The 27,452-nt window shown below is 50.7% G+C and overlaps 1 protein-coding gene across 2 annotated transcripts; it reads left to right on the forward strand.

Annotated features, from left to right (window-relative positions):
- The first annotated feature begins 1,160 nt into the window (after positions 1 to 1,160).
- Positions 1,161 to 24,987, forward strand: SYNM (synemin). Of its 2 annotated transcripts, XM_069465777.1 has the most exons (5): positions 1,161 to 2,039; positions 8,866 to 8,990; positions 20,109 to 20,179; positions 21,199 to 23,648; positions 24,564 to 24,987. In XM_069465777.1, exons 1-5 carry the CDS (start codon positions 1,230 to 1,232, stop codon positions 24,882 to 24,884), a joined length of 3,777 nt encoding a protein of 1,258 aa, XP_069321878.1. In that variant the 5' UTR covers positions 1,161 to 1,229; the 3' UTR covers positions 24,885 to 24,987. The 2 variants fall into 2 exon arrangements, with proteins under 2 accessions (XP_069321878.1, XP_069321877.1); XM_069465776.1 differs by having other exon boundaries at positions 21,199 to 24,987.
- Positions 24,988 to 27,452: the final 2,465 nt, after the last annotated feature.

Raw genomic sequence — 27,452 nt, forward strand, 5'->3', positions numbered from 1 at the left:
TTTCTTAAGGGCCCTTCCTGAGACCAACTTGCTGACCCATCAACCTTTCCATGCCATCTGTAAAATACACCGACGGGTGGCCCTTCCATGACGAGCCCTCTGGCCAGTGGATGGCTCTCTAGGCCTTCCCTGGGCACTTTTGTCACCACCGGCCCAGGGTTACCCCAACCAAAGGCCAGCAGGTTTGTTCCTGTGCCCCTTAATGCTAGTTATACTGGTTATAGTCATTCATAACTTAAATACTGTCATGAAAACTAATGAAATGCAAGTGTGCAAAAAACAGCTGTGGTTTCTATGGCAATTAAATCGAGTGCTTTCTTAAGGGCATGCTGTTGGGGGAAAGACTGCTGTCACATTCAGATGTGGGTGTGTGACAACTAAAAAGTTTGGGGAGATGCTAGATGTCTAGAAAGTTCTGTTCTCAGAGTACTTTATAGTCTAAGTTCTCACTTCAAATGAAAGAAACCCATATTGCAAAATGTATGTCCCCTGAGGGTAGTTAGTATAAGAAGGATAACTGGAACTCCAGTCAAACTACGTCAAGAGAAGTCTTGCCTGTACGTTGACATACTGGCAAATGGAGATGTACTTATGTTTTAAGGTAAAAGAGATTAATGCACATATATGTATATATGTAATATGTCTATATATGCATATGTGTATATTATATATTATAAACTATATGTATATAATTTTTTCAAAATAGAAAACGCCCCAATCTCCAGGGCCTCGGGTGAGAAGTCTCCGGTAAACGACCAGCATCACAGCAACTCAGCATGTCTCAGTGGCAGCTGCTATCTTCATCCATGAACAGTAGGTCACTTGGGTGCCGTAGGTACGCGCAACGGCCCAGCAATAGGAAGCCCTCTCCGACACCCCTTCTCAGAGCCCTGTCCTGCGAGCAGGCCACCCTCGCTGCCATCTGACAGCCCGGGACGATCCCCGCGGCCGCCCCAGCTCTGGGCGGGGCAGCCTCGCGGCGCCGCGGTAATTCCGGCAGGGGGCGCTGTCCGGCCGCGGTGGCCGCGTCGGGCCGCGCTCTGATTGGCTGGAGGCCGTGGCCCGCGCCCACTCCGCCCGCCCCGTCCGCTAAGTGACGCGACTCGCCGGCTCCCGCCCCAGTCTGCGGGCCTCCCGGGCGGCGGCGGGGCCGGAGTGGCGCGGCAGAGGGGACAAGACCAAGGCGGGAGGGAAGCGGCCGGCCGGGAGCGCCCCACACGCGCAGCAAGATGCTGTCCTGGCGGCTGCAGACGGGCCCCGAGAAGGCCGAGCTGCAGGAGCTCAACGCGCGGCTCTATGACTACGTGTGCCGGGTGCGGGAGCTGGAGCGTGAGAACCTGCTCCTGGAGGAGGAGTTGCGCGGCCGGCGCGGGCAGGAGGGCCTGTGGGTCGAGTGGCAGGCGCGCTTCGCCGACGAGGCGCGCAGCTTGCGGGAGCAGCTGGACGAGCTGAGCTGGGCCACGGCGCAGGCGGAGAGCGAGCGCGACGCGTTTCGGCGCGAGCTGCGGGAGCTGCAGCGCCTGGACGCGGAGGCGCGCGCCGCCCGCGGCCGCCTGGACGCCGAGCTAAGCGCGCAGCGGCGCGAGCTGCAGGAGGAGCTGGGCGCGCGCGCCGCCCTCGAGGCGCTGCTAGGCCGGCTGCAGGCCGAGCGCCACGGCCTCGACGCGGCCCACGAGCGCGACGTGCGGGAGCTGCGCGCGCGCGCCGCCGGCCTGACCATGCACTACCGCGCCCGCGCCTCCGGCCCCGTCGCGCCCCCGCAGCGCCTGCGGGAGGTGCACGACAGCTACGCGCTGCTGGTGGCCGAGTCATGGCGGGAGACCGTGCATCTGTACGAGGACGAGGTGCGCGAGCTGGAGGAGGCACTGCGGCGCGGCCAGGAGAGCCGGCTCCAGGCCGAGGAGGAGACGCGGTTGTGCGCGCAGGAGGCGGAGGCGCTGCGGCGCCAGGCGCTCGAGCTGGAGCAGCTGCGCGCGCGGCTGGAGGACGAGCTGCTGCGGATGCGCGAGGAGTACGGGCTGCAGGCGGAGGAGCGGCAGGTCCGTGCCTCCCCCTCCACTTCTCCCACCCTCGCCCGAGCACCTTACTCATGGCGGGGTGGGGCAGCGGCGGCGATCCCGGGACCTGCAGCCGGTTCACCCGGGGCGTGGACGGCCAGGGCCCGCCCGGAGGGTGCCTGAATGGACTGGGGACCCAGGGTCTGAGAGCCGCCTTGCTCTGTGCTGGCTACCGTAGGGTCCTGACATCTCTCCAGCTCTGGAAGAAGAATGCCGTCCGTTGGTCCATAGACTCAGCGGGCGAGTGCCACGTAGCAGGTCCCAGTGGATACCCCCGTCCCTGTCACATTGTTAGGTTGTCAGCTTCTTTAGATCTTGACTGAGTGCATCCTGACAAATGACCCTGTTAGCTCTAGGTTTTCTTTTAATTTCTTGTTCTTCCTAGACTTACTAGACCTACATCTAAAAGTGAAACAAGAAAGCTCTCTGACTTCCACAAGTGACAGCTCATGGCTGCCCTGTTGGCTATAGGGGTCCTCAGGGGAAAACTCAGATTGGTTTCCAAAACAGTTTTTAATTTGCCAGAATGATTTCCCAGTTGGAAGCAGCTGGTTGTGGCTCCCTGGGCGGCTGCCTTGTTTGTTCTTGGGAGGGGCAGCAACCATAATGCAGAAAAGAGCTTGATCAGGGACATTATGCACAGCACAAGCTGACCTCGGATCTCTGGGTAGTGTAAAAGTTGTGGGAAAGCAGGGCCCTGTGGCAGGATGTTATTACAAGAGCAGAGTAATAGAAACAGTTGCTGTTTCAGAGAAACAACCCCTCTGACACCAACAGGGTTACTCTGCTGCTGATTTATGGTATGCCTGTCTGGTACAGTCCTGTCCTGTCCTGTCCTGTCCTAGCGTTTGGTCCCTGTCCTGCCCAGCCTCAGCCAGAATTGGAAATATCCCTAAATCATGCTATCAGAACTAATAATATCTGCACAATTTCAGAACTATTTTAAGAGAATAGTTTGCAGCTGTGAGTTACAGCTTTGACAGTGATTTTGTGCTTTTTGAAAGTTAGAATGAAGGGAACGTGGGGTTATGGTATGGAAGGACTGGGGGCATGTGACAAGTGTCCACAAATGATCAGCAAAGAGATCTATTGATTATCCCTGGGCCCCCAGCACTACACTAGGGTTTCCGTATTCAAAAGCTGGAGACTACAGTGGAAATCATAGAAAGCAATATGGTACTAAATTGTTTGAGATTTTATCTTTTGTGGGTGTTTGGCCTTTGCCTGGTAATTTTTGCTAGTATTTTCTCTGGGGCTTTGCTGTAGGTAAAGCAAGGATGGGGACTGGTGCATTGTGGTCTGATGTCCACAGGCTGGAGAGCGTGTGTGTCCCTAAGACAGGGGCCGGGGGTTTGAGTTCCACAGGCCCCAGACCTCTTGTTGGGTGAAAGTTAAAATGTCTTCATGCAGGTGTTCACAGAGTTTTTAACCAATGGGTATTGTGACTCTCCAAAAAGAAATGTCTGCCAAACTTACTGCCCAGGGGACCCCTTTGTAGGGAATCTTCATGACCACCTCAGGGGCTTGTGCTGTGCAAGCAGGTTTGGAAAGTGCTACTTTGAGACATGCTTTGTGGACTAAACCCTTGTCATTTGTTCAGTCACAGCTCACTTGGCTCATTTCGGACCTTGAAACTCTGGTTTCCATGTTCTTTTTTAGCAGCAAAACCCTTTCCCTCTAAATGAAATTTTCAGTGGAACCCCAAATCTGAGACAGATGAAAGCAGGATTCCCCTAACTGGAGGAGAGGTAGGAACTTGGAAGTGCAGTTAGAATCACTGTCCAGACCTTCTTTGACACAGGGACCGTGGGGCTCCCCTGGGGAGGTGCCTTTCCTGAGGTCACACCTGCCCAGGGACTAGGACCCCACTGTCAGTTTCCTGTCCAGTGATACCTCTCTCTTGTTGGAATTTACTTCTTTCTCCTGAAAGTAAAGAACAAGAGAAATATCATAAGGACCTGGATTTTTTTCCGTTTCAATTTGTGGAGGTTTTGTTGTTACTGAATGTTACTAGTGACTACCTTATCCATATCCTGAATCTTTCCGCAGTTATCTTAAAGCAACAGTATTTCAAATTGCATTCCAAAAGATTCAACACCAGTAAAAGAAATGCTAGAATTTGTATTAAAGAGTAATTATTGATGATTGAACCCCAAGCTTGTAATTTTTTCAACTTCTATAGAGGCTCACTCTGGGGAGACTGAAAAATCCTAAAATCTGGTTTAACAAATATACTATATAACATAATAAATGTTACAGTATTAAGAGTTAGTCTTCAGCACGTGCTTCTTGTGTGCCAGGTTCCGCAGACACCAAGCCTTTCACAAGCATTGATTCTCAGTCCTCATACCAGTCTTAGCAGGTGGGTACTAATATTAGCCCCATTTTACAGATGATGAAACCAAGGCACATAGGTCACCTGGTTAGTAAGTAGCTAAGCCAGGGTTCAACTCAGGCTCCAGTGCTTGAGCAGCTAACCACTGGGCTACGTTTCCTCTCTTCTGTCTGTTCCATCAAGGAAACCTTTAGCCAGTATTCTCTTTGCGTTCATAGAATAGTAATTGCCCTACCTAAGGGATAGCCCAGAGGTGCCCTGTTAACTTAAAATCCTAAAATGCTTTCAGACCCTTCCAGCTGGCTGTTGTCAGAAGAGTCTTGGAAGTCTCTTTCTTGTATTAATATTTCTTTCTGTGTCGCATGTGGCTTAATGCCCCTGCCACCTGGAGGCAGGAGCAGGAGTTGGATGCAGTAGAGGGTGGCCCCCACATAGTGCCCAGCCTCTCCCTGGCCACTGGCCCCTTTCTGTGGCTCGAAGAGGAAAGATACTTGCTAGGACTGTACTTCTGGGCAAACAGTCCTTCTCAGATAGCCTCTGTGCCTTCTCCATGTGAGATGATATTTGGTGGCCTGCCCCATGCCTCAGGTTTGCCCAAGAAAAGTTTGCTGAGCTGACATCCAGGTTCCCAGCGTTTTATAAGTGATCTAGATCACTTGAAGCCTGAGTGACACACACAGTTTGCAGGAAGGGGCTTGGGAAAAAACTCGAAGACATTTGTGATGTATGCCACCCAATGTAAACATTGAGGTTTTTGCTTGTGAAAGTGAGCTCTTAGCTGCTGAGGCCAACTGCTTGTGAACGGCTTCCAAGCCCCCAAAACATGATTGATTGACAACTTTCCGTAGCTCGGAAGGGGGATGGGATTAGCCATGTGGCTAAGAGTCAGCGCTCTGCACCTGTCCTGCTCGGGCTTGGATCCTGACTCTGTCACTGTTTGAACAGGTTAAGTTCCTTAACCCTTCTGTAACTCAGTTTCCCCATTTCTGAAAGAGGGGAAATGAAAGTAGCTCACAGGGCATGTACATGTAGTTCTTTGTTCAACAGCTATTGAGTACTTAATGTGCCAAGTTTGGTTCTTCTTGGCTGGAGATACAGCAGTGAAAAGTACTGGACAAAACAGAGAAAGTCCCTTTGCCTCAAGGGCTTTGAGGTGGAAACAGTGCATGGTGTTTGGGGGATCCACAGCCAGGATGCTGGCATGGCTGGGGTGCTGTGAGCGAGGGGGAGGGTGGCCGCTGCAGGACTTGGGCTTTTACTCTGAGTGCTGTGGGAAGCCACTGGGGGGTTCTGGGCAGAGGGGAGTTGGGACCTGGTGGTCTTACTGGAATCAGTCTTGCTGCTGGGTTAAAAACAGACTGTATTGGCCGGGCGCGGTGGCTCACGCCTGTAATCCTAGCACTCTGGGAGGCCGAGGTGGGCGGATCGTTTGAGCTCAGGAGTTCGAGACCAGCCTGAGCAAGAGCGAGACCCCATCTCTACTAAAAATAGAAAGAAATCATATGGACAGCTAAAAATATATATAGAAAAAATTAGCCGGGCATGGTGGTGCATGCCTGTAGTCCCAGCTACTCGGGAGGCTGAGACAGGAGGATCGCTTGAGCTCAGGAGTTTGAGGTTGCTGTGAGCTAGGCTGACGCCACGGCACTCACTCTAGCCTGGGCAACACAGTGAGACTCTGTCTCAAAAAAAAAAAAAAAAAAACAGACTGTATTGAGCAAGGGTGGGACCAGGGAGACTTTGTTAGGAGACTATGCAATAATCCAGGCAGGAAGTGCTGGAGGCTTGGACTAGGGGTGAGAGTGAGGGGGATGAGAAGGGGACCTACTTTCAAGTTGAAGCCAACAGGATTTGCTGCCAGATTGGATACGGTGGGAGAGAGGGAGAAACCGGAGTTAACTCCAGGGCTTGTGGCTGAGCAATTGGAAGAAGGGGTACTCTTTGCTCAAGGGGGATCTCGGTGGAAGACTTGAGTTCAGTTATCTGTGTCAGTTTGAGATGCTCTTGTTATAGCTCAAGGGGATTTAAATACTGTGATAACTTCATGTAGACACAAAAATCAAATGTGTTAATAACAATAAGCATAGATTGGATACTAACTATTTATAGCTGTGGCCCAGACGGCACCCTGAACTCGTGTCATGTTTTACAATCCCAGCTGGATATCTAAAGAGGCATCTAAAACTAATGCAAGATTATAGGTGATGATGATATTTGCTAGCTCTTCCTGTCTGTGTGACTTGCTCAAGAAAGGGAAGCTCAAATTTGGTTAAGAGAAAGTTAATTCTTTTGGCCCTAACAGCAAGTGCGCTTTCCCTGGTGTAGAGCTAGATTTCATCATCAGTTGTGATACTGCCCAAAAGTTCTCTAAATAGCAGCTGAAAAAGGTGACCTCTCTCCCGAGCTTTTGCAACATGGGAAACTGCTGCTTGGGTTAGAATTAGCATCCTGTGTGGGTGCTCCAGCGCCTCTGTCCTGGCCCTCGGTCGGCTTAAACTTCTGGCAAAGCAGAGCCCAAGGCTGAAGCCTCACTCAGTGGCAGGATTGGTTGGGAGCCAAAAAGTGTTATGTTCCTGCTTCCAAAACTCAACTCATTATCCTTTGACAATTTAGAAGAGTTGACTCACATGGAAATGTGGTTGGAACTATACTTACTTCAACTTAAACACAGTTTGATTTTCCTTTTTATATTTTGTGGGGTAGATGTAGACCTATTTCTGTGTTCTCTGGGAGGAGAGAGAATCTTCCTGTATAACCCTTTGACAAAGCTGGGAAATTTTGACCTGCATGGGAGGTTTGTGGTTGGGAGAATTGAGTTCATCTGATATTTTTTTTCCTAAGCTGTTTTACAACACTTGACCTTCTTTGTAAAGAATAAATTACTGTAAATTTTTAATTTTTAATATTTAGGGCAAATTTTCTATAGTGGAAATAATATATATGTGGCACATTTTCTATCATAACTTTGTATCTGAATTTACATTCCCTCTAAATCAGGGGAACATAGGATTTTAAAACTGAGACTTAACTATAAAATGTGTGAAGGTCATGGCTCAATTTTGGCACCTCCCTCGCTTACATCAAGACTGGTGAATTCTCTGCTCCCGTGAACCTCTTTATCTGTTCATAATGCCAGCTCTGGGGGTCTGTTAACATATATCCCCCCTGGGACACTAGCCAGTGCTTCTTAGATTTATTTCTTGGCTTTAAAAGCCAAGTGGTTTTTGTTCTTAGTATCCTTTATATACAAAGAGAACCCAACAACGATCATTGGCATAGAAATAGAACTGTTATGGGAAGCAGAACTGTTTACATGCTGATCATGGAATTTTAAAAATGATAAATCCAGTGTGAGATCTTAGTTGGGTTCATTCCTTGATGTCACAGACATTACTTATTTGTTGTGAACCCTCAGCATCTTGCCGGGTGGCTTTGGTGAAGGGTTTCCGGCAGCAATGAAAGTATGTTCCCTCTCTCAATGGCCTTACAATTTTTGAATTCTACAAAGATAAATGTTTATAGGTACAGCTTAGTTTAGTTAATTATGTTCAGTTGATTATGCTATTTTCCATTACAAACCAGACGTTGAAAGTATATGGACTTATTTCAATGTTTAAATATTTGCTTGGTTAATTATTCTCCACAGGAACTAACAACTAGGAAGAAAACCCAAAACTGTAAAATGGTACCAATGGAGCCATTGCTTTTATTAATTAAAAGATATTATTGACTTAAAATGGGACATTTTGAGGAGGGTAGTGTCATCGTGATCATTTCATTTTAAATTCACTTCGGCAGCTGCGCACTGTGCAGCTGTGTGGAGGGCACGAGTAGAGCCATGGGAGGGCCATGAGGGCACGTGGGCAGGCTCTGGGGAAGCCCCGCCTTCTTAGCTACGTTGTGCAAGGACAGTTCAAAAAGAAGATTCATACCTGGGTCTGGATTTTGTCTTTTAATGCCCATAATGTATTTCTTCCTGGATGATTTCAAAGTAGCTTTTCTAGGTGAAATAAAGAACTCTATGTCAGCTTACCCGCTTATTGTCAGGGAAATCATGACTTTGGGGCGACATTCTAGTTCAACTCTGAGTGACTTCTGTTTCAAAACCTCTGATTTCTATCTAGTCTTGGCTTATTTTCAGTAGCATCTTAGTTGATCGGTTTGATGTATTGGCTTTCCCAAATGGACTGATGTCTGAACTGTAGAGATGATTTGAATAAACTGCTAAGCATTCGTTGTTACTATTACTAGAGAATCTGAACAGAGAAGCCAGTGTCCTAGCACAGTCTTCCATATGCAATGAAATAATATCTTCCATATGGAAGGGATACAGTATTTGAAACCATCCTTGCAAATGACTGCATGTTTTGTAAACCTGGGGGTTTTTCATTTCAACCCTGAACCGTTTGTACCTGAAGTTCATGACCCAGGAAAGTGCAGTTCTCTGATCTAAAAGCCTCTCTGTTCTCTTAGAGAGTGATTGACTGCCTGGAGGATGAGAAGGAGAACCTCACCTTGGCCATGGCTGATCGGCTGCGAGACTATCAGGAGCTCCTGCAGGTGAAGACCGGCCTCAGCCTGGAGGTGGCCACTTACCGGTAAGGATGCTTGCAGAGTAAGCCTTGAAGCCAGGGGTTTAAAATCATGATAGCCTCTGGGGAGTCCCTGTGACTTTGTGACAAGCAGAGAGCAGTGCTTGGCATGGCCAGGAAAGGAGTCCAGGGCCCAAAGGAGGAGGAAGAAGAGGGGTTTGCTCAGACCACCAAGCAGGTATCCCCCAGTGATGGGACCAGCTGAACCTTGCACCCTTACCTGGCTTGTGTGTGTTCTGGGCACTAGTTAAGAGCTTTATACTTGTCAACACATTGGGTCCTGGGAAGTAGAAACTTTGTTTATAGAACAAACTTTGCTTGGAGAAGTTACAGAGCTAGAAAGTAGAGGGCCAGGATTTGGACCCAGGAAGTCTTAGTCTATCTGCCTGTTTTACTGTTGCTTCAAATCCCTGGACTCTGATGCCTCCCTGCATGGGTTGGCCTTGAAGAACTGCATTTCTGCCAAGAGATTAGCCTGGTACTCTAGGGCAACTGGCTTTGTTTATCGAGATGTTGACTTGCGTTCAACATAACCAACCCAGATGAAAAGGTCACAAAGCGCTCAAAGGGGAAGGGTGCTGGGTGGGGCAGAGAAAGCAATCGAGTCCTCCTGGGCGTGGCCTGTGGGCCAGCAGAGCAGCACATCCCCTTCCCCTTCACCCCTCCCTGCCCCTGGGTGGTCTTCAGTCTTTGGTTGAGGTGGTACCCCTTATTTCCTGACAGCTCTCATGCTCAGTGGGGACTGCTGCCGAGGGGCCCCAATCTGAGCCTTTGGAAGGAATTTTTAGAGACTCAGGTTCCCCACTTGCAAGATTAATAACTGGTAACATTATGGAGCCCTTACTGCCTGCCAGACAGAGTGCTAAGCTCTTTGTAGCCGTTCTCTGTTCCCAGTCACCCCCTGAGGTGGGCACCACTCACCACTTTTACAGGTGAGAGACAGAGGCCTGGAGGTCTGGGTTGCAGGCTGGTGAGGGGCAGAGCTAGCCAGGACTGGCTCCAGACCTGTGCCGTACCCACCAAGCCACATAAAAAGGGCGCCATGCCTGCTCCGTTCCCAGGTTAGCAGTTCAGGGCATTGCTGTGAGCATAAATCCATGGAGGGTGTGAGGGTGCTTGGGAAACCGCTATGGCTGAGAGTAGAAGGCGAGCTCGCCAGTGCCATGTTCCAGTGGCAGGTGGGGGAGTTGACCTGGAGAGGATAAGAAGGGGATCAGCTCCCCTGGGTAGGGGCAGGGCAGGGACAGAGCCCAGGCCTAGTTCAGCACTCCTTATAGGCTGCCTCTGCAATCTTCTGATCATGACTTCTGTTCTAAGAATATCAGAGTGCCCTGGGTTGCTTTGATGTCCATTAAAAGCCAGAGTTTCTGGGTGGTGTGTTAGTTCGTGTTGCAGCTTTGGGCTGGCCTCGCTGTCTTTATTGTCTGGAAGACTTGCATCAGCCAGGATTAACAGCAGCCCTTGTGACCATCAGTGAAGAGCCTGGGCCCAGCGAAGCTGCTAAGGGGTGAATCGAGGGGTTGTCCTGGGGCCCAGCCAGCGGGGGCTTTTCTGGGTCCCCCGTCTGAGAGCCATGCTGTAGCTGAGTTCTGCAGAGGGGACTGGTGGTCAGGGCTCAGGGAGAGGCGAGAGGAGGCACCAGCCAGCCAGTCCATGCCTGGCAGTCTCCTTGGAAGTCTGGTTGGGGGACAATTGCATAATTAAATTGGTAGTGTATTGAATCATGTGCTGAATTAGATGATATAAATGTTACTGATAAATAAAACTTGAAAACAGGCTTTATTTGGGAGAAGAAAGCATTAATCAGGATTTTTCTTCATTTGCAAGTGACGGAAACTCTTCTCAGGCTGGCTCAAGTCAAAAAAGGAATTTATTACCCACATACCTGACAAAGTCCTTACTTTCAGGCACAGTTGGTCCGGATGGCTAGAGGAGACTGGCAGCGATCTGTCCCTCCCTTCTCTCGTCTCTTTTTCCTGGGCCTTTCCCAGCCCGTGCTGGGCGGTTCCCCGAGTAGCTCTAGGCTTAGGGCCACTCAGCCTCATGCCGTATTTGAAGGAAGGGGCCTCTTTCCAACAGTTCCATCAGAGCTCCTGGGCCCCGCTCCCTGGCTCTGCTGGGTCCTGTGCCTGTCCCTGAGCCCATTCTTGGCCAGAGGGAAAAGTGCTCTAGAGCTTGGGCAGGGGGCTGGGGGGACAGCCTCTTGTTAGTCACATGGGGTGGGAGTTACCCCAAAGTGGGCGCTGTTCCAGAGCAGATGCCAGGCAGGCCCAGGAAGCTGACTTCTGTGTCCGTATTAGGTAACACCTGATGTCAGATGAATCTTTTCCCCGCAGAGGCAGTTGGATTTTTCCATTTCCTTTCTATAATAGTTCTCTGGGTTGGAGTCTGGAGACTTTTATTTTGTGCTTTGTCTCTCTGGGATTTTGAGCCCTTTCCTTTTCCCCTTTGCCCTGCCCCCTGTTTTCTGTCCTGAAAAGACAGAGCGTGGTCGTGGGCGTCTTGTCGGAGAAGGGCCTGCCTTTTCGGTAGGGTGTTCCCAACCCCTCCGGCTTAGCTTTGTCAAGGGCATCGAGCCTGAGCCGCTTTTGCTTAATGTCAGCCGCGTGACTGTCTGCAGGGACAGAGTTTATTGCTTCTGCCGGTCCCTGGCATTTCCCTAACCCAATTATGGCTTGACTTGGCCATCTCCTAGGAATCTAAGAGCCATCAGTGCTTTCAGGGGAGAGAGTGATTGACTTCACTGTGCCTCTTTCTGCGGTGGAGAAGCCCTGCGGGACCTGCACGCCTGCCCCGCCCAGCCTCGGGGGTTGGAATTGCTGCAGGGCCCCTCCTGCTGGCACTTGGGTCTAGTCTGGCAGATGCCCATAGACGAAAAAGACACAGGCAGTTGAATAGAACCCGTTTATTTGTATCTAAACCAAAACCTAGCATTTTTTTCACCAGCGAGTGTCTTGAAGATAAGCCCATGCGATGCTGGGTGTGACTCTTTTTCAGTATAGTCTATGCTGCTGCTCAAATTCTGAGGACAGGTGTGAAATTCGCGTCTGTGTCAGTGCACTCTCACTGGTCAGACCCTCGCTCTCTCACCGAAGTGTCCATTCCATGTTTGCAAAGCCTGACCTGCCTGTGGTGGCCGCTGCTCCCCAGACTGCTTAGTTGATCATCTGATTTAACATCTCACGTGTAAGGGAAGGGACTGCGGCTTTTTAAAGCTTAAAGCACATTTTGCTGGAACTGGTCCGCTGTCCTGAGGCCAGTTCTCAAGAGTCCAGAGCACTTCCCATCCCGGAGACTTGGCCCCTCCTGGTACCCGTCACAGGGAAGGAGAAGCATTAAAGTAATCATAAAATAATGCAATTGTGTACATTTATAATTTCCAAATATAGACTTGTAATTTCTAAATAAATTACATAATTTAATAAACTAAACATAAGATAAACAAAGTAAACCTTAAAGAGTCCAAGGCTGGAGCCTGGCATCGAGCCTCGCCGGCCAGCCAGTCTGTGGCCAGGGCAGATGCTGGCACAGATGTGGCCAGAGGACAGGTAGCACTGTCCCCCCCCCCTCCCGCGTTGCAGGTGGCAATGAGCAGGAGCCACGGGACTGGGCGTAGGGCCAGGGGAGCTGAGAGGAGAGGAGACAGGCCCCACCGCAGGCTGGCACAGTGCAGCTGTGGGGCCGGGAGTCTCATCCAATTGCTACGTGATCACGAGGTCTTCCCTGGAGCGCGAGTTTTACTGCACCAGCCCAGGTGGTTAGAGGCGAGATGCTCAGATGCAGCCAGGGCCCTCCTCAGCCTGGGCCGCACCTGGGAATCTCTCAGCGTAAGACATTAGTGCAGGTGGCCCCCAGCCACGGTGGTTTTAAACCTCCCTGGATGACATTCAGGTGTGACGAGCGTAGAGACCACTGGTCCGGGGCCACACTGCTCACAGAGTGGCCTGTGTTGACATCATGAGGCTTCGCAAGCTTGTTGGAAACGCAGAATCTCAGGCTCTACCTGGGCCTACTGGATCGAAGCTGGCCTTGTGGCAGGGTCCCGGCCAGCTGTGTGCACACCCCTGTTTGCAGAGTGGCCACGGCCATTCCCTAAGCACTATGCCTGTCGCAGCAGCAACCTGGAGGACGAGACAAAGGATGGACTGACACAGGAGAGAGGGAGAAGTCAGGATGTTGTGGAAGCTTACACATGCCTGTCTCATCTGTAGTCATGCGTGGCTGTCCCCCAGGGCTACACCTGACCTACCTAAAGTCACAGAATCCTGTGCAGCCCCTTGGAGAGAACACACTTCAGAGAAGGTAGTGACTTGGATTGGACAGAATTAGGAGCTCTGAACACCCCAGATGAGCAATAGAATTCATTCTTTTAAATCTTATTTTGCAGAATGATGTCACAATAGTCTGTCTAGTTCTTCCTAACATTTTGTTATGAACATTTTCAAACATAAGAGGAGTTGAAAGAATTGGAAACACTCTTATACTCACCATCTAAATTGTTCTCCAATGAACATTTTACTAAATTTGCTTCATCTCGTGACTGTCTGCCCTGGTATCATCACCCGTCTTATTTTTTGATGTGTTCCAAAGGAGCCGCCCACACCTCTGACTGGTAATGGATAATGAGTAATGGCGGCCGCCTTTTGTTTAGCACTAACCATGTGATAAGTGCTTTGCAGACAGTGTCTCCAACTCTTATAACTTCACCAAAGACGTGTATTTTGCATGTGATGAAACTCAAGTTGAAGGAGGTTACTAAAAAGGTCACACAGTTAGTAAGCAGAGAGCCTGAGATTTGAACCTCAGGCCTTAGATCAAGGCTTTCCCCCTTCATTCCCTGCTGACTGCAGAGTTAGACAGAAAGGGGCTGGCTGTACTGGGACACTGTGGGCAGATGGTGGAGACCCAGTCCCTGTCCTCAGTTCTAGAGTAGCGATGAGCCGGGTGCAATGGGAAGCTGACCAAGCATGCAGGGAGGGCATCCTGGAAGAGGCAGTGCTTGGTTCTTACAGGAAGGGAAGCCAGGAAACACCCGTGTGGGAAGGGCTTCCAAGGCAGAGGGAGGGACAGCCTGGGTGAGGCCCTAGGGACTGAGCTAGTGTGGAATTTGTGGCAATGCCAAGCATTTGGGTGTCCCTGGGTAGCTCAGTTTGGGGGGTCTGCCACGGAGAGCCACGGTGATAAATGGGCCAGAGCCATACCTATGAGGCCTTGAGTGTTTTGCGAGCTGGGGTCTGTGCCCTTAGGCTGCTCCAGAGACACGTGGCACGCAGGGCATGACGCTGGGCTCGGGACTGCAAAGGTGGCCTTAACGTTCAGGACCATGATAAGGTGACGTGGACCTAAGTAACCTCTTACATGATAAGAAACAAGAAATTTCACAAAAGATAAGATCAGAGGGGAGTTGTGAGAATCGGGGAAGGCTTCAGGAGGGAGGTGGGATTGCTCAAGGTCTTGAAGGAAGGGGGACACGTGAGCAGACACGTGGGAGAGGGAGAGATGGGAAGTGGGGGATAACAGGGCGGGAGGAACATGGTATGTTTTGGTAAAAAGTCAAACAAGATGTTGAAAGAACAGAATGCGGCCTTCAAGGAGGTCCTGTAGAATGTAGATGGTTCACTGTTGCCTACCAGATGAAGATGGTTCAGCGACAGGATGGAGAGCTTCCGGCTGAGGCGATGAGGAGAGATTTTCAGAGGATGTGGGGTTTGAGCTGGGCCTTTTGGGAGGTGGGGGAAGTGGGCAGATCGGAATTGGACTGGTAGAAAGGAAGCAGGAAGGGGCTCCAGGTAGGCAAGTTTGGGTAAGAAAAGAAGTGCAAGGAGGAAAATGCAAGGTGAGTGAGCAGAAGTCTGGGGAGGAGGCAGATTGCGGGGCTTTCCACGGCAGGCAGGGGACAGTCCCAGGGCCAGGGCGTTGGGGGAGGGGGGAACCAAAGACAGGCGGAGTGTGGGAGGCGTGGGGTGGAAGGGGGTGTCTCTGGGCAGCTGCAGGGAGGCCTCAGGAGTGTCCCCCAGTCACTGGAGTTTGGGTGATGAGGACCTAGTGTAGGTGGCCAGGGAGCTCAAAGGGCCGGGAGGCTCCTGGCTGAGAACGGGTGACCAGTGTGCTGGTCGTCACTCGCGGCTGCAGGCGGCACACAGCCCTCTCTGTAAAGTGGGTGCTTATGACTGATCGGTTGACAGTCTGAAGATGGTGAAAACGATAGCAGTATCCAGAGCCTGCAGTGTCTCAAGCCCCCGTCGCTGCTGGTGTGAAGCTCCAGTCCAGATGCTGTAGATCAAGAACTTAAAGACGCACCGTTAGAAAATCAAAAGCCTCCCCCACCGCCCATACACACACTCAGGGTAGAGCTCAGTCATCAGCACTAAGCTGTTAGAGAACATAATGGAACGAGGATATTAAAAATTGAAACAAATACCAGAATACCTGGGAGTAAACTGAGTGTGGAAACCACAAAGCTGAAGGATGTGAAAACCGTGTGCATGACCAGACGCCCATCGCGAGTTTCTGATCTGGAAGACGGATGACATCATCTTGGTCAGAATACGAGAAGAGGCTTTGTTTTTTATGTTTTGGGGGTTGAAGGATCTAACAGTTGCTCTAAGTTTCATCTGAAAGAAAAAAATGGAAAGCAGTGCCGAGGATTTTTCAAAAGAAAAATCCTAAAGGACATCTTAGCCAGATAGGAAAATGTAATGCAGAGGTTTATTTACTGCCCAGGGTCTTTAAGGCAAAAGTGCTTTCAGATTACGTTAGAAACAACATCAAAAAAATGTTGCTTGTGTGTCTGTGCGGAGAAGGTACGGGAGGCTGTTTCCTCTCTCTGATCCTGGGGCAGAAACAGTGTGTTTTAACTGAGGAAAATAGGATTTGGTGTCTGGTCTGGATTTAGGCTGCTAGTGTAGCAATAAGATGACTGCTGATGTTTATAATTTCATCATTCTTATGATATTTCCGGTTGCTCTGTTATTTTTTTAGGGCACCCCTACCTTTTCAAGTTTCTGTTCAGAGGAAAACGTTTCTTAGGGATTTCTCAAGGTTTTGCAGAAGGACATTTGGTTTTTTTAGGTTAAATCCTACTTTTCCTTTGAAGATTTAAGAAAATATGTTAACACTGAGACTTATCTGGTTACTAAGTGAAATATTTGAAATTAATAGAATCTTGTAGTTTTAAGAATACGTAATGGAGAGGATCAGCCAGTACGCTGGGCTGGTAGTCAGATAAACAGATTAACACCCAGTTAACTGTAAAATGTAGGTGACCCAGCATCCCTTTCCCTCTTGCTCGACTTTAGTTAGCTGAAGAAAAAATCAGTTTTCTTCTGAGGTTGGAGGAGGAGGAGGTGGTGGTAGGGATGATGATATTGCTGATGTTTATTGAGCAGTTATTCTGACAGCTCTTCCTCTAAGAACTTCCTGCTTACTTACTTAATTGCCACCAAAAACCTATGAATTCTCCCCATTTCAGAGTAGGAGAAACTGAGTCACAGCAGGTTTGAGTGGCCTGCCCAGGGTCACAGAACTAGGAAGTGGCAGGCCCAGGGTTTGAATCCAGACATCCTGACTCCAGAGCTTGCTCCGTTAACCATCCCTGTGCGTCCTCTCTCTGTGTTGGTGTGTAACTTTGGTCTCTCTGTTGATCATCTGATTTTTTTTTTTTTTTTCAGCCTCTTGTATTGACGTAGAGAAGGCTTTTAGGATGTGATTTAATACTGGCCACAGAGGGAGTGACCAGAAATGGCCCAGCACCGTCACCTCCTTGTTACCCTTCATATAAAGCCATGGCCGTCTGACCCTTTCCAATTCAGGCCGCGATGCTGGTCACGTGGATGGAATTCTGTCCCTTCCCCGCTGCTGCCCTCCCTTCCCTTCCGTTCCGTTCTGTTTTCTTCCTGGTGACTGTCGTGCCCAGTGAGGAGGCCGAGGGAGGCAGTGCTGGGGCTCCTTTCTCCCAGCTGCAGAATCTCCCCTTTCTACCCCTAGTTCTCCACCTACTTTTATTTGGGAAGCGCCTTGTGAACCATCCACAGACCCTAGCACCACAGTGAGCCCTGCACAGGCGTGCCTTCTGGAAACATCCTCTGAAAGTCCCTCCTCCCTCTTGTCCTGTTTAGGGGGGTGGTGCAGTGGCCCAGAAATTCCATGAGGGTGATCTGTCCCAGACAGAGAGCCCTGCCTCGGGGCCTGATCAGGACGCAGGGTGGCCCATTAGGGCTGGAGCCCGGCCAGAGGCCACATTACAGCTACTCCCGCACTGCGGTTCACGTTGGGCTCCTTAATGAGGCCAGGGACTCGGTTTTCCTGCACATGTTTGCGTATTTTCCTGCTGAAGGGGCCGCCAACCTGTGGAGCTGTGTGAACTGCTCAAGAATAGCCCGTGATTCAGGGGGTTGGCATTTTTCACAGTCCCCGTGGCTTGGCGGCAGTTTCCCTCCACCGCTCTCAAAATAACCGTGTTTGAGGCAGCCTCGGAGAGCGCTCCCCGTTTCTTAAAGTTGTACGAATCTGTTCCTTAAAAGTGACCCTTGAAGTGCTTTAGAGGAAATCATCCGTTTCCGGTCTCTCCTCGGCGGTTTGGCTGATGCCTTTGCCGTATTAATCTGGGGGGGCTGAGCTGAAGGAGGACGGGAGACTGTGTCTGCCGCTGGGGGCATGAACTCAATGACCAGTGCCCAGCTGGGCACTGGCGGGTCGGGAAGGTGACGCCTGCCCCTGCCATTGAGGAGGGACACGGGTGAGAGACTGAGTTCTTTCTCCAGGAGGGGCTCATGCTCTTCTAGGAGAGCCCTGCGGCAGGGGCGTTTTGAGTGAAATCACCAAGAGAATCTCTTCTCATTAATGCCACCCGCAGGGTCTGTCTGCAGTTTGTGTGCGGTACCATAGTCTCTGGCCTCTCGGGCAGGCCTAGTGGCGCCGCAGGGGAGGGCGTGGGAGCTCAGGCCGCCTGGGTTCATGCCTCACGCTTCTGCCGGAGAGCTGTGTGTCCCCAGCCGAGACGCCGTCTCTGTGCTCCTGCCCTCTCACCTGGAGAGTGAGGATGGGGCGGCTCGGACGTGTGGCTCACAGATGTGAGAGAGACAGCGGCGCTCGGTGCCTGGTGTCAGCCAGGGCTACTAAAGGCCCTGGGCACGGGCAGTGGTGGGGGTCTCTCGTCCCTGTGCCAGACCAGGGGCTGGTGCCCCGTGTCGCGCACCAGAGCGCCCTCCGCAGGGCCCCAAGCTCAGCAACAGCTTCGAGGTGCTTTGGAGTTTTCCTGAAAGAAGAACAGATCATTCTCCTTGGAGGGTGGGGGAAGATGTTTTTCCCTCAGGGGATCGTCTTAATCCTGAACCTCCCTGCCCCCCAGGACCTGTCACCGATGACTTCTGCTGACCTGGACTCACGGGCACCTTCTGTCCTGACTCAGGCAGCTCGAGGGAGAGGCCCTGCGGGACCCGAGGCTCACTGCTGTGCGGGCCGGGGAGGATCTGAACTGGAACGTGGCCCATGTCCCCATGGCCTGCCCTGGCCCCCTTGGCTGTAGGACGCCACCTGTCCCGCTGCTGTAATCCTGGGGTGCAGAGCCCTGGAGTCTGGCTTTCACCCTGAACATTCCTCTTACCTTACGGACCTCAGAATTTTCTGGGCAGTGGAAGGTGTTTATGTTCCTGGAACCTAAAGCGCTTGGTCATGAGGGTGTGGGATTAATGAGTCGGTGTCCTGTTTCCTGGCCTTCGCCCTGGGTGACGGGCTGGGGCTCTGGAACTGGGCCCCTGACTTCCCGCGTCCGCGCACGCGTGCCCCGCCGTCGCTGCTGCCGTGGCAAGCCCTCCCGTGCGCACCTCCAGGAAAGCCCTCTTGGCCGCCTCTGCTTTCTTGCAGCTGCTCCCGGGGTTCTCGCATTCGCAGGGATCACCACGTTTAAAATGGATGGAAATAAACCTCAGTGCGGTTTGCCTGAACTGCCAGGTCCCTGTGAGGTCTGGGCTCCCTCCTCTGTCCTTCTGCTGAGCTCTAGGTAGTGTATCGGCCTTTCCAAGTGGGCTCTGGTCTGGGTGCCCTTTGCCATGTGCAGCGTATTTCTTGGAACTGGAGGCAGTGACTTCACATGTTGCTCTAGCAACCAAATGAACGACTGTTGCACCCATAGTGGCAGCCACCAGCGGTCTCTGGGACCACCAGGCCAGTGGACATCCCAGTGCTATCCGCACTGCACGCCGGTCCGTCAGGCCCACTCTCCTCAGCACCGGGGTCTGAAGTGGTGGATGGGAATAATGACTTAATGAAGACTCTGTAATTTTAGAATTTTGGAGCTAGACATAGCCAAAGAAATCACCTAGTTGGGTACTTTCCACCATTTTATCAAAGGAGATAATAAGATGCCACACTGGAGGGAGTGAGGCCCCAGGGTCGGGGTGGGGGTGGGGGTGTCTGCAGCACTGCCTTTTCCTTTTCTGCCTGTCTGTCTCCCATCTCTCCTCTTTTTGTCATCTCCAAGATGTCCCCATGGAACCCAGTTTGAAAACCACAGGTGCAGTCCAGCTGCCTTACCAACAAGTGTCAGTCCCCACCCTGCTCCTAGTCGGCCCTCTGCAGGCTGCCCCCAGCTTGACTCCAGGAAGGTCCCAGTGGGGATTGTAATTGTTCTGGGACCTCTAGCCTAGGGTGACATGCCATGCACGGGCCACTGCCTGCTTCCCACAGAAGCCAGACCCTGCCTGCCCGCCCCTCCTGGGCCCAGCTCTCTCCAGCGCCCCCTCATTCGTGCCCTCCTTGCCCTGGATAGGGAGGGCTTTCTGGAGGGGCTTGGTTCCCCAGTGCTGCTGAAGCCCTGGCCCACTCATTTTGTTCATTTGGCTGGTATTGGCCATACGGCCGTTGGGTGGCAGTCTCTGTGCCGGGTACCAGGGATGTGGGGGCGAGGAGAGCAGGGCAGTCTGGTCCAGGCCTGCTGAGGCTGGTGCGTGGGCTTGTCAGCCCCATGGTGCAGCCCACACCGGCCACCTCTGCAGACATGAGTCCTAACACACAGGACACTGTGACAGTGTGGTCGTTGACCATATGCTACATAATATGTTTTATTAGAAGCACATCGTGCTCTCTTATTTCCTAATGAATTATTTTTAAAATTTATTTTTACAGGGCCTTATTGGAAGGAGAAAGCAATCCAGAGATACTGATCTGGACTGAGGATGTTGAAAACATGCCACCAGGTAAATAAAAGAAAAGCGAATTATTTAACTTCAAAATGCTTTCCAGGCTGGGCGTGATGGCGCATGCTTGTAATCCCAGTGCTTTGGTCTCCTGCCTGTATCTTGGGATCTGTCCAAAGGAGGCCTCTGGCCCTGGCTGCCGTGAGGGAGACTGAGGGGGCGAGAAGGCTCCGTCCCAGCTCAGCCACATGGGGTGTGGGCACACACGAGGGCCCCTCGCAGGGTAACCGGTGCTCCCGGCCAGGTTCTAAGCCCTGGCTGCCATTCCCGGGAGCCCGTTACCCTGGTAGAGTTTGGTTGCCCCGAAGGGCAGCGCTCCCCGTCGAGAGCCCCAACCAACCAAAGCCAGAAGCCCCGAGCATCGCCTCCCAGCTCGAGGATCGTGACATTGAAACAGACCGCAGTGTTTCCACAGTGGCACCTTTTCAAATGAGGATGTCATCAAGTGCAAAAATAGAAGAAATTAGGAAGCTTTAAAAAAGTCAAATTCATCAATACTTGTTAGCCCAATATGGAAATCAGTGAAAAATAAGCATATTATAGAGTGGAGGGGTCATGCTATTTGGTATTTCATAATTAAATACTTTGTAATTCCAGAGCTCTTCTCTGCTGAGCTAAGTAGAATGAACTTAACAAAGTAGAAATTAATGATCCCAAAATATCCTAATATTATGAAATTTCAGCCACAAAAACTCGCACCTCTGACTTCTTTGGCCCATGTGCTGTGCTTTATTATCCACATTTGATATTTTTATTAGGATGAGTGAATATTTTAAGATCAGAAACTGGAGACAAGTGTTAGGCTGAAGTATCTGTAGCGCTGCTTTATTGTAATAGGATTTTTGCAACTACCAAAAGACCATTTGGGCACTGAAAATATTTTATTTATAATGACCTTCCTGTGATAATACTATATATTTTTTAGGATGGGATGGGATTTGACCTGCAGCAGTGCTTTTAAGATGTAAAAAGGTAATGATGTCTATCATTTTAATGAACTGTTTGTTCAATTTCTACAGAATTCAGAACTAAGTCTTACCAATATACTGACTCAGTATTACGGAGGGAAAACGAAAGAAATCTGTTGTCACGGCAGAAAGCACCTTTGGCAAGTTTAAACCGCGGCTCGGCAGTGTACTCTAACCGGTCTGGGTACGCTGGGTCTCAGATCACCACGTCTGTTGGAAGCGCTGCCGGAAGAGGCCTCCTGGGTTTGGGACAGCCTTCCCCGGCCACGACCCGGCAGGAGAATTCCTACAGCAAAACCATCAACAGTCAGACCAGTTTCAGAACTCTCTCTCCAACGTATGGTCTTTTAAGAAATACTGAAGCTCGAGTGAAAACATTCCCCCACAGACCGAAAGCTGAAGGTGCAAGCGAAGCCCCCGCTTACTCAGCCAGAGACTCCACGGTTGTCCAGGAGTCCTACCACGAGCACAGAGACAGCGCGGCAGCAGGTGCCCCTGGGAGCGCTCGGTCAAGTGAGAGGACCGTCACTTTGGGAAAGAAAACAGAAGTGAGAACCACTAGGGAGCAAGAGGGAACCAGACCAGCAACCATCAAAGCAAAGCAAGAAGAAAAACTGTTTGATTCTAAAGAGAAGGCTTCAGAGGAGAGAAACTTAAGGTGGGAAGAACTGACGAAGTTAGACAAGGAAGCGAGGGAGAGAGAGAGCCGGCACATGAGGGAGAAGGCCCAGGGGAAGGAATCGCTGAAGGAGAAAAGCGTGAGAGAGAGAGAGGTACCGATCAGTCTAGAAGTATCCCAGGACAGCAGACCAGAGGCGTCCCCGAAAGGTCCGCAGACGCCCGAAAAGAAGGAGGCTGGTGACGCTAGGGGCCGAGAGGCAGAGACAAGAGAGGCTCGGTTCAGGTTGGGCACCGGTGACACCACCGGCTCTCCGCAGGGCGACTCCATGACAGAAACCATAGCAGAAAACATCGTCACCAGCATCCTTAAGCAGTTTACTCAGTCTCCAGATACAGAAGCATCTGCCGATTCCTTCCCAGACACAAAAGTCACTTACATGGCCAGGAAGGAGCTTCCTGGTGAGAGGAAAACAAAGACTGAAATAGTCGTGGAGTCTAAGCTGACCGAAGACGTTGACGTGTCCGACGAAGCTGGCCTGGACTACCTTTTAAGCAAGGATATGAAGGAGGTGGGGCTGAAAGGGAAGTCGGCTGAGCGGATGATAGGAGACATAATCAACCTGGGCCTGAAAGGGAAGGAGGGGAGAGCAAAGGTCGTCAACGTGGAGATCATCGAAGAGCCTGTGAGCTACGTGGGTGGGGAGAAGGCAGAGGCCTTCTCCGTCCCGTTCGAGGTGGAGGAGGTCGACGATGTGTCTCCAGGCTCCAAGGGGCTTGTTGAGGAAGAGGAGAGTTACGGAGAGACCGATGTCACATTCTCGGTTAATCAAAGTCGGAGGACCAAGCAGCCCCAGGAGAACATAACTCACGTGGAGGAAGTGACAGAGGCAGGTGACTCAGAGGGCGAGCAGAGTTATTTTGTGTCGACACCGGACGAACACCCCGGGGACCACGACAGAGATGACGGCTCCGTGTATGGGCAGATCCACATCGAGGAAGAGTCCACCATCAGGTACTCTTGGCAGGATGAAATCGTGCAGGGGACGTGGAGGAGAAGAACGAGGGATGACGAGGTGGGCGAGAAGGTTGTGAAACCCCTGGATGTTCCAGCGCCCTCCTTGGAGGGGGAGGTGGGTTCTACTCACTGGAAAGAACAAACTAGAAGTGGTGAATTTCATGCTGAACCCATAGTCATTGAGAAAGAAATTAAAATACCGCATGAGTTCCACACCTCCATCAAGGGCATGTCCTCCAAGGAGCCCCGGCACCAGCTGGCGGAGGTCATCGGGCAGCTGGAGGAAACCCTTCCCGAGCGCATGAAGGAGGAGCTGTCCACCCTGACCAGAGAGGGTCTAGGCGAGTCAGGGGGCGTTTCGGTCGACGTAAAGAAAGTCCAGGCCTCTGGCGGGGGTTCCGTGTCCTTGGTGGCTGAGGTCAGCCTCTCGCAGACTGTGGATGCCGATCAGTTAGACCTGGAGGAGCTCAGCAAAGACGAAGCTGGGGAGATAGAGAAAACCGTGGAGTCGGTGGTACGAGAGAGCTTGGCCAGGCGACATGGCTCAGCGCCGGGAAGCCCAGACAGGGAAGACGGGGCGGAGGCACCGGGCGTCGGCGTTCGCTTCAAGCGCTGGGCCACCCGGGAACTGTACAGCCCCTCTGCCGAGAGGGAGGAGGCCGGCGGGGCCTCTCGCGCCACGGAGCGGCTCGCTTCCCCGGGCCCAGTGTCGGCCACCGTGGAAGTCAGCAGCCCAGGGGCCTTCGCCCAGTCACACGTGCTGGAGGACGTGAGCCACTCCGTAAGGCACGTGAAACTAGGCCCCACTGAGATCTGGAGGACTGAGCGAGTCTCGCAAGGAGGACCCCCTGCAGGAGCGGTGGAGGTAAGTGAGGGAGGCGACCCGAGTCAGGCAGCGAGCTCGGCCGGAGTGTCGGGGCCCCATCAGAGTCAAGTGTCCAAGGAAGCTTTCTTCCAAGGCCCTGTCCCTGCCTGTCAGGAGGTGGGAGGCACAGAAGACGCTGGCCTGGCAGAGTTTCCCGCAGATACCACCGACAGCTCGGGGAGGCACAGCTCATTTGGCTCCAGACAGTTTCATGCTGAAAAGGAAATTACTTTTCAGGGCCCCATTTCTGCAGCAGGGAAGGTTGGTGATTCTTTTGCGACAGAAGAGGCAGGGGGTCTCCAGACTTCTGTAAGGCACCTTCAGTTAGACCCTAAAGGAGGGTTCAGTAAGCAAATCCAGTTCGTAGCCCCACTCGCAGGTGACATGGAGTTGGGTGTCGGTGGAGATTCTGTACACGTGGAAGCGTCGCCAGGGAGCGGCACATCCATTAGGCACATCAGCATCGGGCCCCAGAGGCACCAAACCACTGAGCAGATAGTTTACCAGGGGCCGGTTCCCCAACCTGTGGAATTTAGTGACTCAGAGAGCAGCATTGTCCACAGCGAGGGCTCAGCAGATGCGACCCAGGCCACTCGTAGTTACACCTTGGGTGGAAAAACCCTTGTGACTGAAAAGAGCACCTTCCAAAGGGTCATTTCCAAATCTCAGGAGGATAGTGCGGGGGACATGTCAGGGGCAGAGGTGACATCGGGCCTTAGCAGATCCTTTAGGCACATTCGACTAGGTCCCACAGAAACTGAAACCTCTGAGCACGTTGTCTTCCATGAACCCGTGTCCAAAACATTTGCTCTGCCTGGTTCAGTGCCACCCCCTGAGCCAGGCGAGTTAGCGGACGGCAGCGGAACACTCAGGCACATTGCACTGGGGCCCAAAGAAACTTCGTTTACTTTTCAGATGGATGTGAGTCACATAGAGGCCATCCCCAGCTGGACACGAAAGGCAGGAACGGAAGCAGAAGCTCACGGTGTGTCTGACCGTGGTGCCTGGAGAGACGTGGACAGTAGGAATGACCAGGCAGCCGGCGGGAGCCTTAAGGCCCCTGCTGGGGCTGGACACCAGGCCCACGGGGAGCAGGGCAAGGAGCAGGCAGAGTTTGATAAGACGGTGCAGCTGCAGAGAATGGTAGACCAAAGGTCGGTGATTTCGGATGAAAAGAAAGTTGCCCTCCTCTATCTAGACAATGAGGAGGAGGAGCATGATGGGCATTGGTTTTGATAAACAGAAATATTCTATTTTAAATGGCATCTTATTTGGTAACATACCAATATACACAGGCCTTTACTTATTTCAAGGAGTAAGGGGAGGCTCACTTGTAGGACCTCCCCCTTTTTTTACTTTCTTTAAAGAGTTCTTCAGGCAGTGTCAATTTACTTTATAGTTAATCTATAAAGGTTTCAAATTAATTCATGCCTTAAAAGGCATGGGAATTTTACTTTTGATTGGGGACTTTTACAAAACACTTTTTTTCCCTGGAGTTTTCTCTCCACTTCTGCAGACGGTTTCTACCAGTTTTGCACCTGGTCACGGACAAGGCTTGCATCTGCTTGAAACTATGATTATCTGTAGGTAAGATGCCTAAACATTAACTAGATTAGAGTAACAATATTAATATATTAAAGAGTAAATTTTGTTTGCATGTGCTAATATGAAATAATAAACTAACATTTTAAGGGAAAAATAAATGCATTTTTCCCCTTTTAAAGTCTTTTCAAAAAGAGATCCTAGGAAATAAGCAGACTGCTTATGTTAAGAAAATTTTGCTAAATGATTTCATCTTTAGGAAAAAGTTGTCATGCAGTGTTAAATTCATTTAAAGACTTGAATGAATTGTTCTCTGTGTGCAGAACTTTAAAAAATATAGTATTTTATTTATGGAGAGGACAGCTGTAGTCCTATTACGTTTGCACAGGTTCCCCCACACTGGGTCTGTGGGTAGGGGAGGTGATTATTGGGAATCGCTGATGGTACCATTTCTTAACGGCAGCAGGTCGTTAAGTAGCGCACAGCCTGAGTACTCCTTTCCGTGATAGCTTGCGTTCTGGAGTAGCCAGCTCCTATCAGACTGAGTACACTCGAGCCTCTATGCACACTAACCTTAGCACCCAGACACTTAATTCCACGGGCGGGAGGTAGACCCTGAAGACAATGACGAGAATGTCGATGCTCAGACTGCAGCTGGACTGGCAAGTGGGTCGTGTGCAGGAACATTGGAAACGCAAGGTGGACTGTGCCTCCCAAAGAAGCCTTTCTCCACCCACTGCTCATGGGGTGGAGGTCTTTCTGAGCTCAGAGAGTGAAAGATGAAAAAGCAACAACCACGAACCAACCTCGCGGAAGCTTTTTTGCACTTTGAACAGAAATCATTACAGTTGGAGTGATTTGTCCAGGGAAACAAATACTACGTTAAATAGAATAAGATGTTTTGGGGAGGGAAGTGGGGTGGCTGTCCTGCAGCCCAGCACTGAGACACCTAAGAAGGGCCCTGGAGAGTGACTAAGGCCATCATGCTCTTGGGCCACAGAACGTGGACCTGCAGGAACACACCACCAAGTTGAAGATACTGGGATGTGTGCTCTGGATTCATTTTATTTTACACATGGGTATTGTTTTTAAAGCTTCCATCTTTAAAGGTATAGATCACATAAAAGTAGTATCTTTAGCCCACAGCATTGTTTTAGTTCAGGCTAGTTTCTTTCACATAATGTTGTCTGAACTGTACTTTCTGTAACACAGTATATCATAGAACTGACTGTGGGGCTCTGAGGAGTAGCGATCCGAGGCTAACACCACCTTCAGGTAGGTTGAGATGACGGCATTGGAGGGTCTTCCCTTTCGGATTCACAGGGTGGCCCGCGGACTCCCAGGGTGTACGTTTCCTCAGGTCCTGGTCGTGGCTAGAGCAGGTAGTTGATGGAGAGTGCATTTGCATAATCGATAAGTGGAAGAGAAGGGCGGCACGGCTTTCAAGATGATCTATTTTTAAAACACCATGAATCAGGGTGTAGAAAGAAAGTTGATTTGAATTGGAAGTATAAATCTTCGTTACCCATCTGCCAAGTGAACTAGTGATTGTCAGACTGGTATGGAGGTGACTGCTTTGCACAGATTTGTCATTTCTAAGACAGTCAAAGATACGCTGATTTTATTTTAGCTGTAATTGGTAATGGTATTTGTATAAGTGATTGATGAGAATTGGTCAAGGTGACAGCCTCCTGTTTGATGGCAGCGCAGACTGATGAGGAATCTATTACGAATCTAAGTGGGCTGGGTTTGATGTCAGTATCTTAGCTTATGACCTTGTGAATGGGTGCTGATGTGAACAGGTTATTAATATCATGACCCACTTCTGTTTACTTTGGAAAATAAGTATCTTACATCTTAATTTTCATCTCCAAGTTGTAAGGCATAGCCTCAAGAAGTATTCTGCCCGAAGTATTTACCAGTACGGAATCAGGAGCTGTTGGTTACTAAGTCTCAGAATCACCCTGGAGAGTGTGCTCTCAGCATTGTGACAGGTCAACCCAGAATGTCTGTGTCCTTTAAAACTAGTCACTCTGGAGACAAGAGAAATCAACTTCGTGGTTGGACAAGGCAGGAACACAACCAGTCTTTTCCTATTTATTGCTGTTTAGACAAAACAGTCTTCATTGAATGTTTTTCAACTTCCCACTGGTTGTTTTGATATTGTTTAAGATGTATATTTAGAATGGAATCATCTAAGAAGCTGATTTTGTTAACCTCCTGTTCCCCACAAAGGGAAATGTCACAAGAATGTATAAAAAT

This window comes from Eulemur rufifrons, chromosome 3 (assembly GCF_041146395.1).
Source record: "Eulemur rufifrons isolate Redbay chromosome 3, OSU_ERuf_1, whole genome shotgun sequence".
Classification (NCBI taxonomy): Eukaryota; Metazoa; Chordata; class Mammalia; order Primates; family Lemuridae; genus Eulemur; species Eulemur rufifrons.

Bases quoted from the DNA above. Each gene is read 5' to 3' on its own strand.
- SYNM (XM_069465776.1), top strand. From the start codon at position 1,230: ATGCTGTCCTGGCGGCTGCAGACGGGCCCCGAGAAGGCCGAGCTGCAG. The intron at 2,040-8,865 runs GTCCGTGCCTCC...CTGTTCTCTTAG, and splicing joins TGCAGGCGGAGGAGCGGCAG to AGAGTGATTGACTGCCTGGA. The intron at 20,180-21,198 runs GTAAATAAAAGA...CAATTTCTACAG, and splicing joins TGTTGAAAACATGCCACCAG to AATTCAGAACTAAGTCTTAC.